We start from the raw sequence: 13,257 nt of genomic DNA on the forward strand, positions 1-13,257 counted from the left end.
CTGACTTGTTACACATTCCAGAGATGATGCATTCAGTGTTTCATGAATACATCATCACATGGTTACCAGCATTCATAGAAACATATCTCTGCTAATCTCACCTAGTTACCACATTTCTCTACCCCTTACACTGGGTGAAAAGACATTGACTTTGTTAAAAGCATAACTGAGAAATGCTTTGCTAGGGAAAATATTTTCTCTAGATTATTTTCTTTAAATCGCCTACTTTCCTCTTCTAGAATGTTGGCATGTGTGCCAGAACATTCAATTTGTTTCATTAAATTCCATAGCAAAACTTAGACAAGGCAGCTAAACTGTTCCACATTCACCGTGTGATAAAGGTGGTTACTGGTAGCGGGAAAATATCTGTAAAGGGTAGCGAATTTTATGAATAGCTTTGTGCATGGATAGTACAGTGAATGTTGAGTACATACACCTCGTCCAATGGATACTGCCTTCGCAAAACGTCTCTCTCAAACATGTATATGTGTATATATATATATATATATATATATAGTTATTTGTGTTAGTTCCCAGAACGGTCAAACACTGAAATCTCTGCTAGGTTAATACGCGGAGACAAGTATTTGTATTATAAACAGATTGCGACTTTACTAATTTCATGGTCTAGCATAATTACTAAACGAGCGTTTTGCCTTCTAGGACCTTGCACCTTGCGAGGAGGACCCTAGAGTTCCTTGCGGTGTAGAACATCAACTGCGGCTGCCATAATGGAGTCAGGCAAAAGGCCCAGCTGGCTCTACAGCCACGTTAATGCTGATATAATTATTCTAATAGTTTTACCCAGCATAAACTCTAAATTGCCTCTCGTACTAATGACGTACTTTCCTTACTGATACCCGGTCAAGGTCTGCCTTTGTTTAGGAAATAGAGCAGACGGCCTAGAACTCCATTTCCCAGCATATCACGACTTGTGGGTGTCAGTGATGACGTTGAGCGGAAGTGGCAGAGCCGGGCTTCCACTTATGCGCGCGAGCGCAAAGAGTCAGAGCCGGAGTTCTGTATTGAGACAAGATGGCAGGGCTACCCCGCAGGATTATCAAGGTGAGGCGCGGCACACGGGCACAAAGTGGAATTGTTGGGGGTGTATGGGCTTCGGGGTGGTCTGGTCGTAGCACTGCAAAGGGGTGCGTTCTGAGCCGCTGCTAGCGTCCACGAAGGGCTAGTAGATGGGAGAAGGGGAGGAGGGGTTGGGTGAGCTATACCCCACCCCCAATGCAGCATGGCGGAGAAACCGGGCTCGGGGAATGAAGGGAAGAAGAGGTCATGGGTCGGTACGCTAAATCCAGAAGAAGCCTTTTGTTTGCTCTGGTGTCCGCGATGAGTATTTTTGTGAGGTGCAGAGACAGGACTTGCTCACTGTTGGGCCAACGTGGCTCTGCGCTGGGGCGGCGAAAGTGGAGTGGTCCAAATGCACCAGAATGGGTCCGAGCAACACGATTGTTGTCTAAGACGTTGTTCAACCTCTGCAAGGGATAAAGGGTCACGCAGAAGGTGCTACATAGTCTCTTCGCTGCTTGGCATTCCGAGGCCATCTTGACAGTGACACCTCGGGACGCGCACGGGGCGAAAGGGCGGGGTGCCATCCACAGTTAGTATAGTAATCACGGCAGGGTCGACCTATATGTTTCTCAGGTGTACCACCCACGCATGGGGTGCAGCGTTCTTCAGGGGGCATCGTGTCCGCTTTAAAGTTGTAGGCGCCGACAACTTGGGCGAGGAGCATCCTTGCGATACAACTATTTAGCGTGTGCAGCCTTATCAGACCAGATGTTTTGTGCGTCCGAAAACGAGTGGTCTTGCTAGACGTATCACATTCAGAGTTGTTTTTCCCGAGGTCCAACAGTGACAGCGGAGACCGGAACACACTGCTACCCGATACCGGAAATTCCAAACTACCGAAAGTGGTAAGAGCTATACACAAATGGTGAGCTGTATCTACACGCTGGGCAGGCGTCACTAATTTTTGCTTGGTTCCTCTCCACGCGCGTTCGTCTTTAGGTTATGTGAGGCAATTTTTAGTCCAGACCTACATGTGCCGCTATAGTATTTCACACTTGCGGTAACGCCATTGCCATGAAGATGGCAACTGTTATTATTATTATTATTATTATTATACATTATTTGTAAAATTAATACAATTGATTGCAATCGCCACGTAAGCACTAGACACGCCGTAAAATATCCAAATAGAAACCATATTTCTCACTAATTGTGTAGAAAACAAATAAAACTGTAATGACGGATTTTACACTCAGTGGAAATACTGTAATACATGCAAGATTAACATCGAACCACTTGCAGGTGTGTTATTCCAACCCAGGGGGAACTACGTGACAAATATCTAGAAAGGTGCTAGATTGATTACTCGTATAAAAGGGGCTGTTAAAGTATAGTATGTCTGGTCAGGAGACTAGGTGATATGAGTTAAGTTGAAAGAAGGGCTGTGTCCATTACTCGTAACAGGAGCTGACAGTGTTTAATTCAGACATGAACTGATGGCTTGGTCAACCATCTTAGTTTGCCGCATGCTTTAAGAGGTGTTCAGTCTTCAAAATAAATTTAACCAAGCAAGTCGTGTTTTGTGGTGTCAACCTTTTATGACAAAACATAATTGCCTGCTGACACGATCTAATACCATTGGAGTAGAAGTTATTTTTGAGATACAACTTCAACCAAGGTAGCAGTGTGTGGCATATGTAGGAAATCTTCCTGGTGATATACGCAAGATTTCTATCATGACAAATATTTTTAGGAGGATGGATACAGTGTAAAATGTCCCCCCTGAACTTGGAGGAGGGCTGGTTTATTGAGTCGTGTAGCCCAAGCAGACTCCCTAAAGATCCTAGCCCATTGGTCTGAAAGAGACTAGGCCTGTGCTTCAAATAGGTCAGAGTCCGTAGTCTAACTATCCACTATCTATTGTCCTTTGCCAATGAACCAAGATGGTCAGGAATGGCTATTCTGAGATGGACTTATCACTGTTTTTGTTGGGCTCACCTCTCCCTATCTTTACAGTAATTGCTGGCTTGATGTGGGACTTTTTCTTGATCCCGGTGGACCCAGTGGTTACTTCACAATTCTTAAATGAATAACAGCTGTTTTATCACTGATGTTTATTGGCGAATATGCTTTACAGCAGTTCGTTGGCGAACAAGAGTCTCCAAAGTTAATGGTTGTGATTTCCAAAATAAAATTGAGTTTGAAACCATTGTGACAAGATTGTCTTTTTAATTGTTCAGAGTCCTCATAGGATCTTACCTCAAAATGTGACAGTTTTCACCTTGGCTAGCTTTGGGATCTGGGGTAGAGTTTCTCGAGGGGAGGATTGTGGCAAGTGTTTCTATAGGAAGGCTTACACTTCTACTAGTAGAGGCAAAGTGCATGCTCCAGATGCAATCCTATATCTTTAAATCAATGTGTGGATATTTTGAGCAGTAAGCTCACATTGCTAAATGCCAGGCTCCAAGCAGTTGTACAAGAGGACAAATCAGATCAGTTGGCTTGCAGGGCAGAACAGTTGTATTATTGGATATAGCATAGTTTTATTTTTTTGTCAAGGATTTTTTACCTCCATCTAACATATGTTTCAGTTGTTACATATCGGCGGTGAAATAAATCTGTATCTGCAGCCTCTCCATGCTTAATTGGTGTCAGTGTGCCAGCTTTGTAAATCATGTTTTTAATTGATTGTAATTCCCACTTTAAGAATCAGCTTATCTTTTAATAACAAATGTGGGCTTACAATAGAATTTTTTTTTTTCTCAAATAGCGTAAAACAATTATTGAAGCATTGCATTCTGTTTATTCTTTTCCTCTGTGCATAATTTTATCCATTACAAAAAAGATGTTACATATCTAAGTAACTTTAAGGAAGTTTCAGTCTGTATGTGAGCGTGGATATTCAAATTGATTGAGAGATGCTATAAAGGCTGCATCAAGTATGACAATCCTTGACCGGATGAGAGTCCTCCTTTATATTTGCTTGTAGAATTCTGGTGGCACGGCTGGCTTTACCAGTTTCGGTTGAATAGCTGGATGGGCTTGATATTTTCTGTGCTTGCTTTTCTCTCCTTTGCAGTTGAGAACTATAAAGCTTCTGACTTACGAAAACCTATTCACTAACGTATTTCTGAGCATAATCAGCTTTCAAGTTTCTAAACCACGTTTTGTCACGACTACTGCTGTCTAGTGGGAAACATTTTGACGTTGCAGCATAAGCCTTAAATAAGTTGCACCTGTTACTCCATAGGCTCCAGAAGAGAAACAACCACCTGCTTTGTAAGTTACTGACAGAATATTCGAGCAAGTCTGAAATGTATAACCTATATTTGGAACAGCTCAAGTTGCTAACATTGATGCCCTAGACTCTTCTAAGGGATGATTCAACAAATTTGTCGACTGAACCTTTTGCATAGTATTTTCTGATTCTATGCAAAAGATTCAGCATCAAAGTCTACAAGAGACTGCAAGGTAACATCGATTTTTTTTTTTTTTTTTTTTTTTAACTTCTTTTTGCAATACTTTCTGGAATTCCTGTAATAATATAACTTGGGGTGGGGATATATTGGAGAAAACAACCCTGGCTCGTATTTTCTCTTTAGGATCTTACAAAGTTGTGGAAATATAGACACGACTGTCACAGCCTCTAGCATATTATGTTAGAATATGTTATTCAGCAACGCAAAAGAATGATAAACGGAGTGCTGAAACTTTTCAAACACTCTACCCCAGTCACAGATCTTGTTTTGATCCATTGTTATTTTGCTTACCATGCCACTCCAGTTTAGACCCAGCCGTATGCAGATCAGTGTTGACCCTGCTCCCCATGGGAACAGTCCAGCCTGAACTGCCAGGCCAGGTCTTCCCTGGACCAGAAACAAGCATCCTGGTACCAGTTTCAGGGTATCGCCCCTCATCAGCCAGGCTAGGTTGAATCCAGTGGCACAATGAGCAAGGGACCCATGTCTGGGCATACCTTGGCCACTTAGGGTGACTTTAGCAACACAAATGGATGATGGACGGATTGCTGAAACCTTTCAAACACTCACCCCCAGTCACAGATCTGGGGTTAATCCAGGGAGGACCTGGCCTGGCAGTTTGGGCTGGACTGGTTCCATGGGGACAGGGTCAAGACTGATTTGCGCATGGCTGTGTCCAAACTGGGGTGGCATGGTGAGCAAAAGAACAATGGATTAAACCCAGATCTGTGACTTGGGATGAGTGTATGACAAGTTTCAGCACTCCGTCCGTCCATCATCCTTTTGTATTCTAGACTATGTCCCTCATTGGCTGCAGTAGCAGTCTCACTGCTGACTAGTCAGTGGTGAAGACCCCCAAATAATAAGTTTGGCGGTTTGGCCGAAGCCATATTGCCGATATTTTGCCTGCTGCTTTTCTGCGGTCTGCTGGGCTGGAGGTGCGCACCTCCAGCACAGCGGATGCCGTAATACCGCTAGCAGGATTATGATGTTGGAGACCGCCAGAAAAAGCTGTCAGTCTTACATCCTGGCAACTTGAATAAGCATTCCTGTCACCAGGATACACTCGCACACACATCCTACATACCTGCACGCAGGCACTCATACACTTCTACACACACACCCCCATTCACCAAAGCAAACGCGAAATACATACCCATTCACACTGACATACATACACAAACACTGCTGTCATGCGCGTATTCAATCCTCCCAAGCGCATACCCACATTCACGCCCCCGCCTGCATGCATCCAGTCACCCTCCTCCGCACCGCATAGATCCATTCACTTCCCCCCTTCCGCACCGCACACATGCACTCACCCTATCCATTTGCATTCACCAACATACACCCACCCACCTACCCCTGCATTCACAACACTCGCACACACAAACACCCACTCCCTTGTCGGACAATCACTTACCATGTCTGTCGAGGAGGTCGTCCGGGGAGGGTGGGGTGGGTGGGTTCTGGTGCTTCCCCTGCCGGCAGCGCCCCGCCATCAGGGCGCCACCACGCTGTATTACGGGTCGTAATATGGTGTGCAGCGTCCTTTTGGTGTGGCGGTGTCAGCGGTGGGACCGCCTCTTCCCAGCCGACCGCCAGCACAACTGCTGTCGGATTTCTGATTGGTTTTGGGTGGAAATCTGACAGCAGCCCTAATGCGGCTGTCTTAAGACTGCCAGCACTGGTGTTCTTTCAGCGCCCTCGGCTTTGGCGGTCTTGTAAAAAGACCGCCAAAGTCATAATGAGGGTCTGTTACTGCTGTATACAGATGTATAAATAATACAATCTCCTTAATATGGTAGCACGTTCTCAATCTTGGAAGACTTTCTCTCAACAGTGACTTATTTGTGTAAAATTAATGTAGCGTATGTTTAATATTTTGTTTCAGAATGTTATATGTAGAAGAGCATGAAGGTAAATTGCGTTTTGAGGTTCTTCTAGAGATGTTTGTGTAGGGGATAATGTGCTGCAGCACTTTTATATTTTTCTTGGTTAGGTAGTTTGTTGTAAATTGGACTGAGGTTTTCTCTATGTGCTTATCTTTGCCCAGGTAGGTAGTTTTTGATGCCATGCTGGCGAATTAGGGTTTGTTTGTGCTCTGTTTACCTGTATGGTTCTATAGGTTATGTTAGTGTGGCGCTTGCTGTTGATTTGGCTACGATTTGGCAGCTAAATGTGGATTTGGTGCCACAGCGTGCTCATGAACCATTATTGTTCTGTCCAACTTGTATTGTCTGAACATGACCATATCAAAGCATCTATAAACGATTGTGAGTGGAGGATGCTATTGGCAATCCAGTGAGAGCCAGATATGGTAAATTGGGCCTGCTGGTTGTATGCGATAAGGACTGTCATTGGTTTACAAATTGTCAATGTGTCTTTGGTGATAAGTAAATAATAAATTTAGCATTACACAGAGCTAGTGAAGGTGTATGCCTAAGTGTCATGTCCCTGCAGGACGAAAGTCTGTCCTATAGGAAAGCCATAGAAGACAGGTTCAACATGACTGTTTTTAAAACTATTCTTATCTGGAGACAAGGCAGTTTGGTGTGGTTAGAGCCTAATTCATAGTGTAGATGTTTAATTCATTTCTACTCAGAATAAGTTCAAGAGAAGCCTTAAAAGGTAGCTTCTGTGTAAGTTTTTGGGATTGTAGTATTCCAACTTGATAGTGCTGTAATAAAAGGACATAATGCGTTACATTTGTGACTTTTATTTTGTTCTAATTAAGAGTGTGTCACTTGCGTAATTTGCTGTAGCATGATTACTTGAAATTACGCAAAATGCATCTCGCACTCAAATTATCCAAACAGTACGTTTTAGCACATACATCAATATCAGTAGTGGGTCTAAAAAGCAATACCAGCTAATTAAGAATCATGCTTCTGTTCCAGAATCCTTTTAGTGTTGATCTCATGTTGTAACATAGTTCCTGCAGGATTGATGCCATTAAATGTGTCTTCCTCCACAGAAAAGGAGACATGGGGTTGCTTTACTGGGACCGTTCAGTTGAAACAGAAGAAGTCATGAATTTGAATACGTATCCTATGTGACTTTAGGTGCACAGGAGACACCTGACTTTTCAAAAAGTGGGACAACAGGGCATTTTATGGTACGGTGTCTCCTTGATACTCCCATACCTAGGTGCGTTCTGAGGGCATTGCAGTTTTTAGCAGCGCATCTACTTTCTTATTAGTATTAAGGTTGTGAGACATAATCTTTTACACCCTTTTGTAAATAGTGTGCACAAAACACTAACTCAAATACCTGGGGAGTTCCAGACCATAACTTCAGCCTTTTACTAACACTCTACTAAGATATTGCCTCATCCTATTTGAGAACTACTGCTACGCAAGCAGGGGTATGGAATTCCTATAACCCAATATACAGGACATATTGGTTGGGGTCAAGGATAACAAGTTTACATGTTTATTTTGTCCTTGGGACAAGCAGGCCTAACCCCCTGCAGCACAAACCCTTCAGCTGCCAGTTTACAGTGAAGGGAACTGTCTGCAGTTGAGGTAATGTGTGTCCATCTGCTAATGTTCGAATTTGTATTTATGGTTCATTAATGCAAAGCCTTTACGATTAGGGTGAGCACTCTAAATAAATATACGGTCACACTGCACTACTGACAGTGGTTCCAGTAAAAAAAATAAAAATAAGTGTAGACACGTTTGAAATGTTTAACAATATAAGGCTACGTATAATGCTCCCAGAATGCTTTCTGATTAGATGCAAAAGTTTGCAGAAGGCTGTAAGCAATCTTGATGATTCTTTCCTTTCAAAATAAAATGTTCAGAAAAAAAGCAAGTAGGTTAAAAAAGGTTTTACTAAATCACTGTGAAATTTTTGGTACTATCTTTTTTTGAAGTAGCATTTAGTAAAATGTGTTGATGCATGCTAGTATTTCCAAAAATATTCATAATGGAAAATCCATGGAACCATTTTCAACAAGGTTATGGGAAACTTGAAAATAAACAAGTACTGGCATAGCTAGCTGATCCAATATTTGTTAGTCTTTCGGTTTTGTCAATGCTTGTCTTGTTTTGACATGGCTTTTGTAACACTTTATTGTTGTGGTAGCTGGCAGGCCCTCACCATTGGAACAGACAATGGCAAACATTCTTTATTTTTATTTTTTTTGTATTATTATTTTTGTAAAAAATTTTTAGTAGTTCCTGGCACTGAATAAAACTATTTTGAGGTCCAATATGCTCCTTGTGGAAGAGCAGAATGCTATCACTTAGAGTAAAGCCAGCCAATGAATGGATGAAAGAGAAATAGAATTTGAATGAACAAAAAGTGTCTTAGTAAACGCCAGACCTAACCGGGGGCCCAATTCTTAAAGAAAGTCATAGAAGTGCACCCATGATATGTCTTTGCATTAGTGGCTTTCATGAATTCACAATAATTTACACAAGTAGGCCAGGAAATTGTACACTTAGAAAGTATTTGTGAACTGTATTTTAGCACAAGCAAATATGCATGTGTAGATTTGCTCATGCGAAAATCTATTGAGCATTTACAAGTTCACTTTTCCTCCAACTATGTTTGTCCCAACCCTGGAAGAACTTCTACTTCTGCCCTTGCCTGGAGTACATTTCCAACCTTTCTCAGTATGGGAAAATATTAGCGAAGATCTGGTGAGAATCCTTGAAACATGCAAGTTAAGTAGATTTGCAAAGACTCAAAAGCATTCCAGCCCTGGAACTATTGCGTACTGCCTACTACAGCGTATAGATCTGCGGAAAGGTGGCAAAATAAGACAATTGCTAAAGTAGGGCTTGAAATTACTAGTATTTAAACCCTGCTATAGTATTAGCCCTGGCATAATCGGGGAAGCCATTATCAGAGCTCTTACATAATGAGAGAGCTGCCATACTTTGTCGCCGCACTATATGGCACCAAAGGGACAGGTACTTTTTTTTTTTTACACAGGGCAAGTAGATTAAGGAAGCAACTTGTCCTATGGACAAGTAGTCATTTTTATTAAATTACAAACCCACTGCTCAATTGTACCGCTCAGATCTGATTCTTAAGATGAGTGCGGAAGTGCTCTGACATGTTGTTATCTTTCATGGACTTTTAACAGAGCCCCCTGCATGCCCATCACTATCACCTGTTCATGGGTTAAACATTCAAAACACCTTGGTTATCATTGGAAAGTGCTTTGTTTGTCCCTCCTTGGGACAGTTTTGTTACCGCCTTGGCCATCAACCTTGTTACATGAGTAATTGCACATTTGCCAATATGTCTTGACTGTGAGCAAACTTCTTTTTCCTTTTCTGTTTCTTCTTCGTGCTCAAGCTCATGGCGGTCATGGCGCTTTGAATCAGCTTGCCTATGTCAACTGTTTTACTTGTCATTTTCAATTTATGTGGCAAGAAAAGTCCATTTAGGAATTTACAACACTAATAGCTCAAACGCGAGACCCATTACATTGTAAGTGCTTATTGTACTACGAGAAAGGCTGGGTAAAGGGTTATTTTGTTACAGTATCCACTGCACTGGAGCAGTTATTCTAGTGTTCCACCACAAATGCCACAGCTCAGTAGATAAATAGCAGTGACAGGGTAAGCCTGGGGGGTGCCTCTAACCTTTGGGGTTGTTGTCTCCTAGCCTGAACTGCTGGCAGATAGTTAACTGCAAATTTAGCACATTGTATTATCCAACACAAAGAGGACCATGTGGCCAGGGTAAAAAGCTTTGCAACAACCGTGCAGGTCGCTAATGGGGCCTTATTTGCAACTGTCAGTTACGTCTGCTCATTCATTGTGTATGAGTCATAAAGATGACTACCTGGAATAAACCTCTTCTGACGTTCATACACTCTACATAAAATATACATCTATTAAATCTCTTGGCTAAAGTTCCTGAAAATACCTTAGCAGATCCGTCTCAGTGCTGAAAGCCCCTATCTGGCTTTAATTTTGGAGTGATAATCTTATTCCCTGCCAATATCATATTAAAAAGAGGATGCACAATGTGTCACCCAATGTATTCTGTAACTCTGCTGGCACTCCACCTGGACCAACTGCTCACCCTCCCATTAAAGCACCAGCAGCATCTTATTCCTCTTACAAGAATTTGGACTTTCTAATTCCTCCCGTTTCATAGTGAGAAAAGGTAGATTGGGCTTCCCTAACCAATCCTAATTCTGATTTGATCGGACAGTTCGTCTTCTCCTTATGCTAACAGAGTACCTTGAGAAAGGCATACTCCAGCCAGTACCGTCCTAGGGGAATATACTGGGTTCTCAAACACCTGTATAAAGCTGTGTCATCTTTCTTACCTTCTCTACTAAAGTAGAGAGGTTCTGTTGAACTTGTTACATTCAAAGTTCTGGACTTTATTTTCCATCTCCTCAGAAAAGCTTCCTCCATAAATCACCAATGGTCTGCCTGTAACTCTTCAAGTTTTTTTGGTCCCCATCTTTTGCACTAGGGATCTAGGAAGAGATCAGTTAATCTTCTTCTCTAAGGCCTTTCAGTTCACAATATTGGTGTTTATATATTCTCAGGCCTTGCCCATTTATAGTTTGCCTAGAAGAAAAGCTGTAAAGGAGTCCCACACCACCTCATTGTAGCTGTCTGTACGTTAATTGTGGGAAAGTCTTTTTACAGTGAAGTGAATAAGTAACAGTTGTACTCAAATGAGGACCATGTGCAACAACTGTGAAATAAAGAAGGGCCATGGCATAAAAAGGTTTTCCTCCTAACTCTAGGTTTTTAGAGGTAGTCCTTGACTCAAATTTAGGTCAGCATTTCAACAACCTAGACATAATTCGAAATTGGCATCAGGACAGCGAGCGGGTTTTTCAAAATGTGACAGAATAAGATTAACTACTTTTTCACAATCTATTCACTGGGCTTCAAACCTCTCAAAATCATACCTACAATTATACACCACCACCCCCATGTTTTTTATTTTTATAAGAACATTTTGTGAGCATTTTACAGGTAAACAACCTTTTTCCTTGTACAGAGTAAGCCAGGGATGCAGTAAATGAAGGGTAGGTCGCTAGTCTGTGATGGTCCCACCATTTCTTCCATACTTTATCAAATTTCCTAGGGTGTCCTCGGGCCTCTGATTGTTTCTTCCATCTTGCCTCACCAATCCATCCCTTTTATCCATACCTCTATCGAATGGGCTTTTGGGGACCTCTGATTATGAGCAATATCTATCTTAGCTAGTAGCATGCCCAGACCCACCGGAAACCTATCGCCCCCCCCCATCACATTCGAATTACCTAAAATCCCAAGCTAAGTCATTTTTGTATCAGGGTCTATAAGCATGCCCACCACGACAGACAACAAAGTTATCATAGTAGTCCAAAATGTCTGTATCAGTGGGCATTGCCTTACAATATTAAAGAAATGCCAGGGAATCCGCCAACCCCATTGCTACATGTGAAGAGGGGGGTCATGTAGGATTGGTGGAAGTATTTAAACTGAATGAAGTGGAGTCTGGCTGAAATAGCTAAAGTGCAATGAGCGATGCATGCATATCTGCCTCGTCCAGGGACCCCAGCCCAGTCCTCACATCGTTCTTTCAGTGGAAGCAATGAGATTAGGGAGTGTAGCACTAGGGATTTATAAATCTGGGATACCCTTCATTTGCCCAGGTGGCCCACGAGAATTTTATATTTTAGGGGACTATATTCCAGGGGATCTTGGGGCTTGTCACCATTGACCTGCAGGACGTGATAGAGTTGCAGATGATAGAACTGAGCTGTCCCAAACATTGCCAAGTTGTGACAGTCTAATAGAGTCCCATCCTTTAAATCCCTCTAGCGAGGACACCAAAGACAACCAATTTCCCGTTCAACGTGGGGTCTCCAAGGTAAGTCTATGGTCCCATCCTAACTGGCAGAGGGCTGCCCTCCACACCCTAAAAGCCACCTGGGTGACCTCTGGAATACCAGAGGGAATTGGGCCACCATAGAATATGTGGAGTATGTTGTCAAGACCGGGTAGGGCCAGTTTGCCTCTAGGCTAGATCACCCCACCCTGTGCACCCAATCAGATATTTGTAGAGCGCGCTACTCGCCTGCTAGGGTCTCAAGGCGCTGAAGGTGGGGGGGGTCAGGGGAGGGGAAGAGTGCTACTGTTCGAATAGCCAGTTCTTGAGGTGTTTCCTGAAGGTCAGTAGATCCTGGGTCTGTCACAGGTGGACGGGGAGGGAGTTCCAGGTCTTGGCGGTGAGGTGAGAGAACGATCTGCCGCCGGTTGTGGTTCTGCGGCTGCGAGGGACAGTGGCGAGGGCAAGGTTGGTGGAGTTGGCGGGTGGGAGTGTAGAAGGTGGAACCCTCGAGGTAGGCAGGGCCAGCGTTGTGGAGTGCTTTATGGGCGTGGGTGAGGAGCTTGAAGGTGATGCCCTTGTTGATGGGGAGCCAGTGTAGATCTCATCTGGGCTGAGATGTGGTTATGGCGTGGGATGCTGAGGATGAGGCATGCGGAGGCGTTCTGTATACATTGTAGGTTTTTCAGGAGCTTGGCCGTGGTTCCCGGATAGAGAGCATTGCCATAGTCCAGTCTGCTGCTAACAAGGGCCTGGGTGACCGTCCTGGTTTCGGTGGGGATCCACCTGAAGATTTTGCAGACCGTGTGGAGGGTGTTCAAGCAGGAAAATGAAACAGCGTTGACTTGCTGGATCATGGTGAGCGATGAGTCCAGGATGAAACCTAGGTTGTGTGCATGGTTGGTGGGTGTCGGTGCGGTTCCTAAGGTGGCCTGCCACCATGAGT

General features: G+C 43.3%; 1 protein-coding gene across 1 annotated transcript in view; it reads left to right on the forward strand.

Annotated features, from left to right (window-relative positions):
• The first annotated feature begins 939 nt into the window (after window positions 1-939).
• Window positions 940-13,257, forward strand: part of UBE2N (ubiquitin conjugating enzyme E2 N) — a 52,649-nt gene continuing 40,331 nt past the window's right edge. Inside the window, exon 1 of the mRNA XM_069228968.1 lies at window positions 940-1,065. Coding sequence (XP_069085069.1) covers window positions 1,036-1,065 — 30 coding nt within the window. The 5' untranslated portion in view covers window positions 940-1,035. The remainder of the gene's footprint in view (window positions 1,066-13,257) is intronic.

This window comes from Pleurodeles waltl, chromosome 4_1 (assembly GCF_031143425.1).
Source record: "Pleurodeles waltl isolate 20211129_DDA chromosome 4_1, aPleWal1.hap1.20221129, whole genome shotgun sequence".
Classification (NCBI taxonomy): Eukaryota; Metazoa; Chordata; class Amphibia; order Caudata; family Salamandridae; genus Pleurodeles; species Pleurodeles waltl.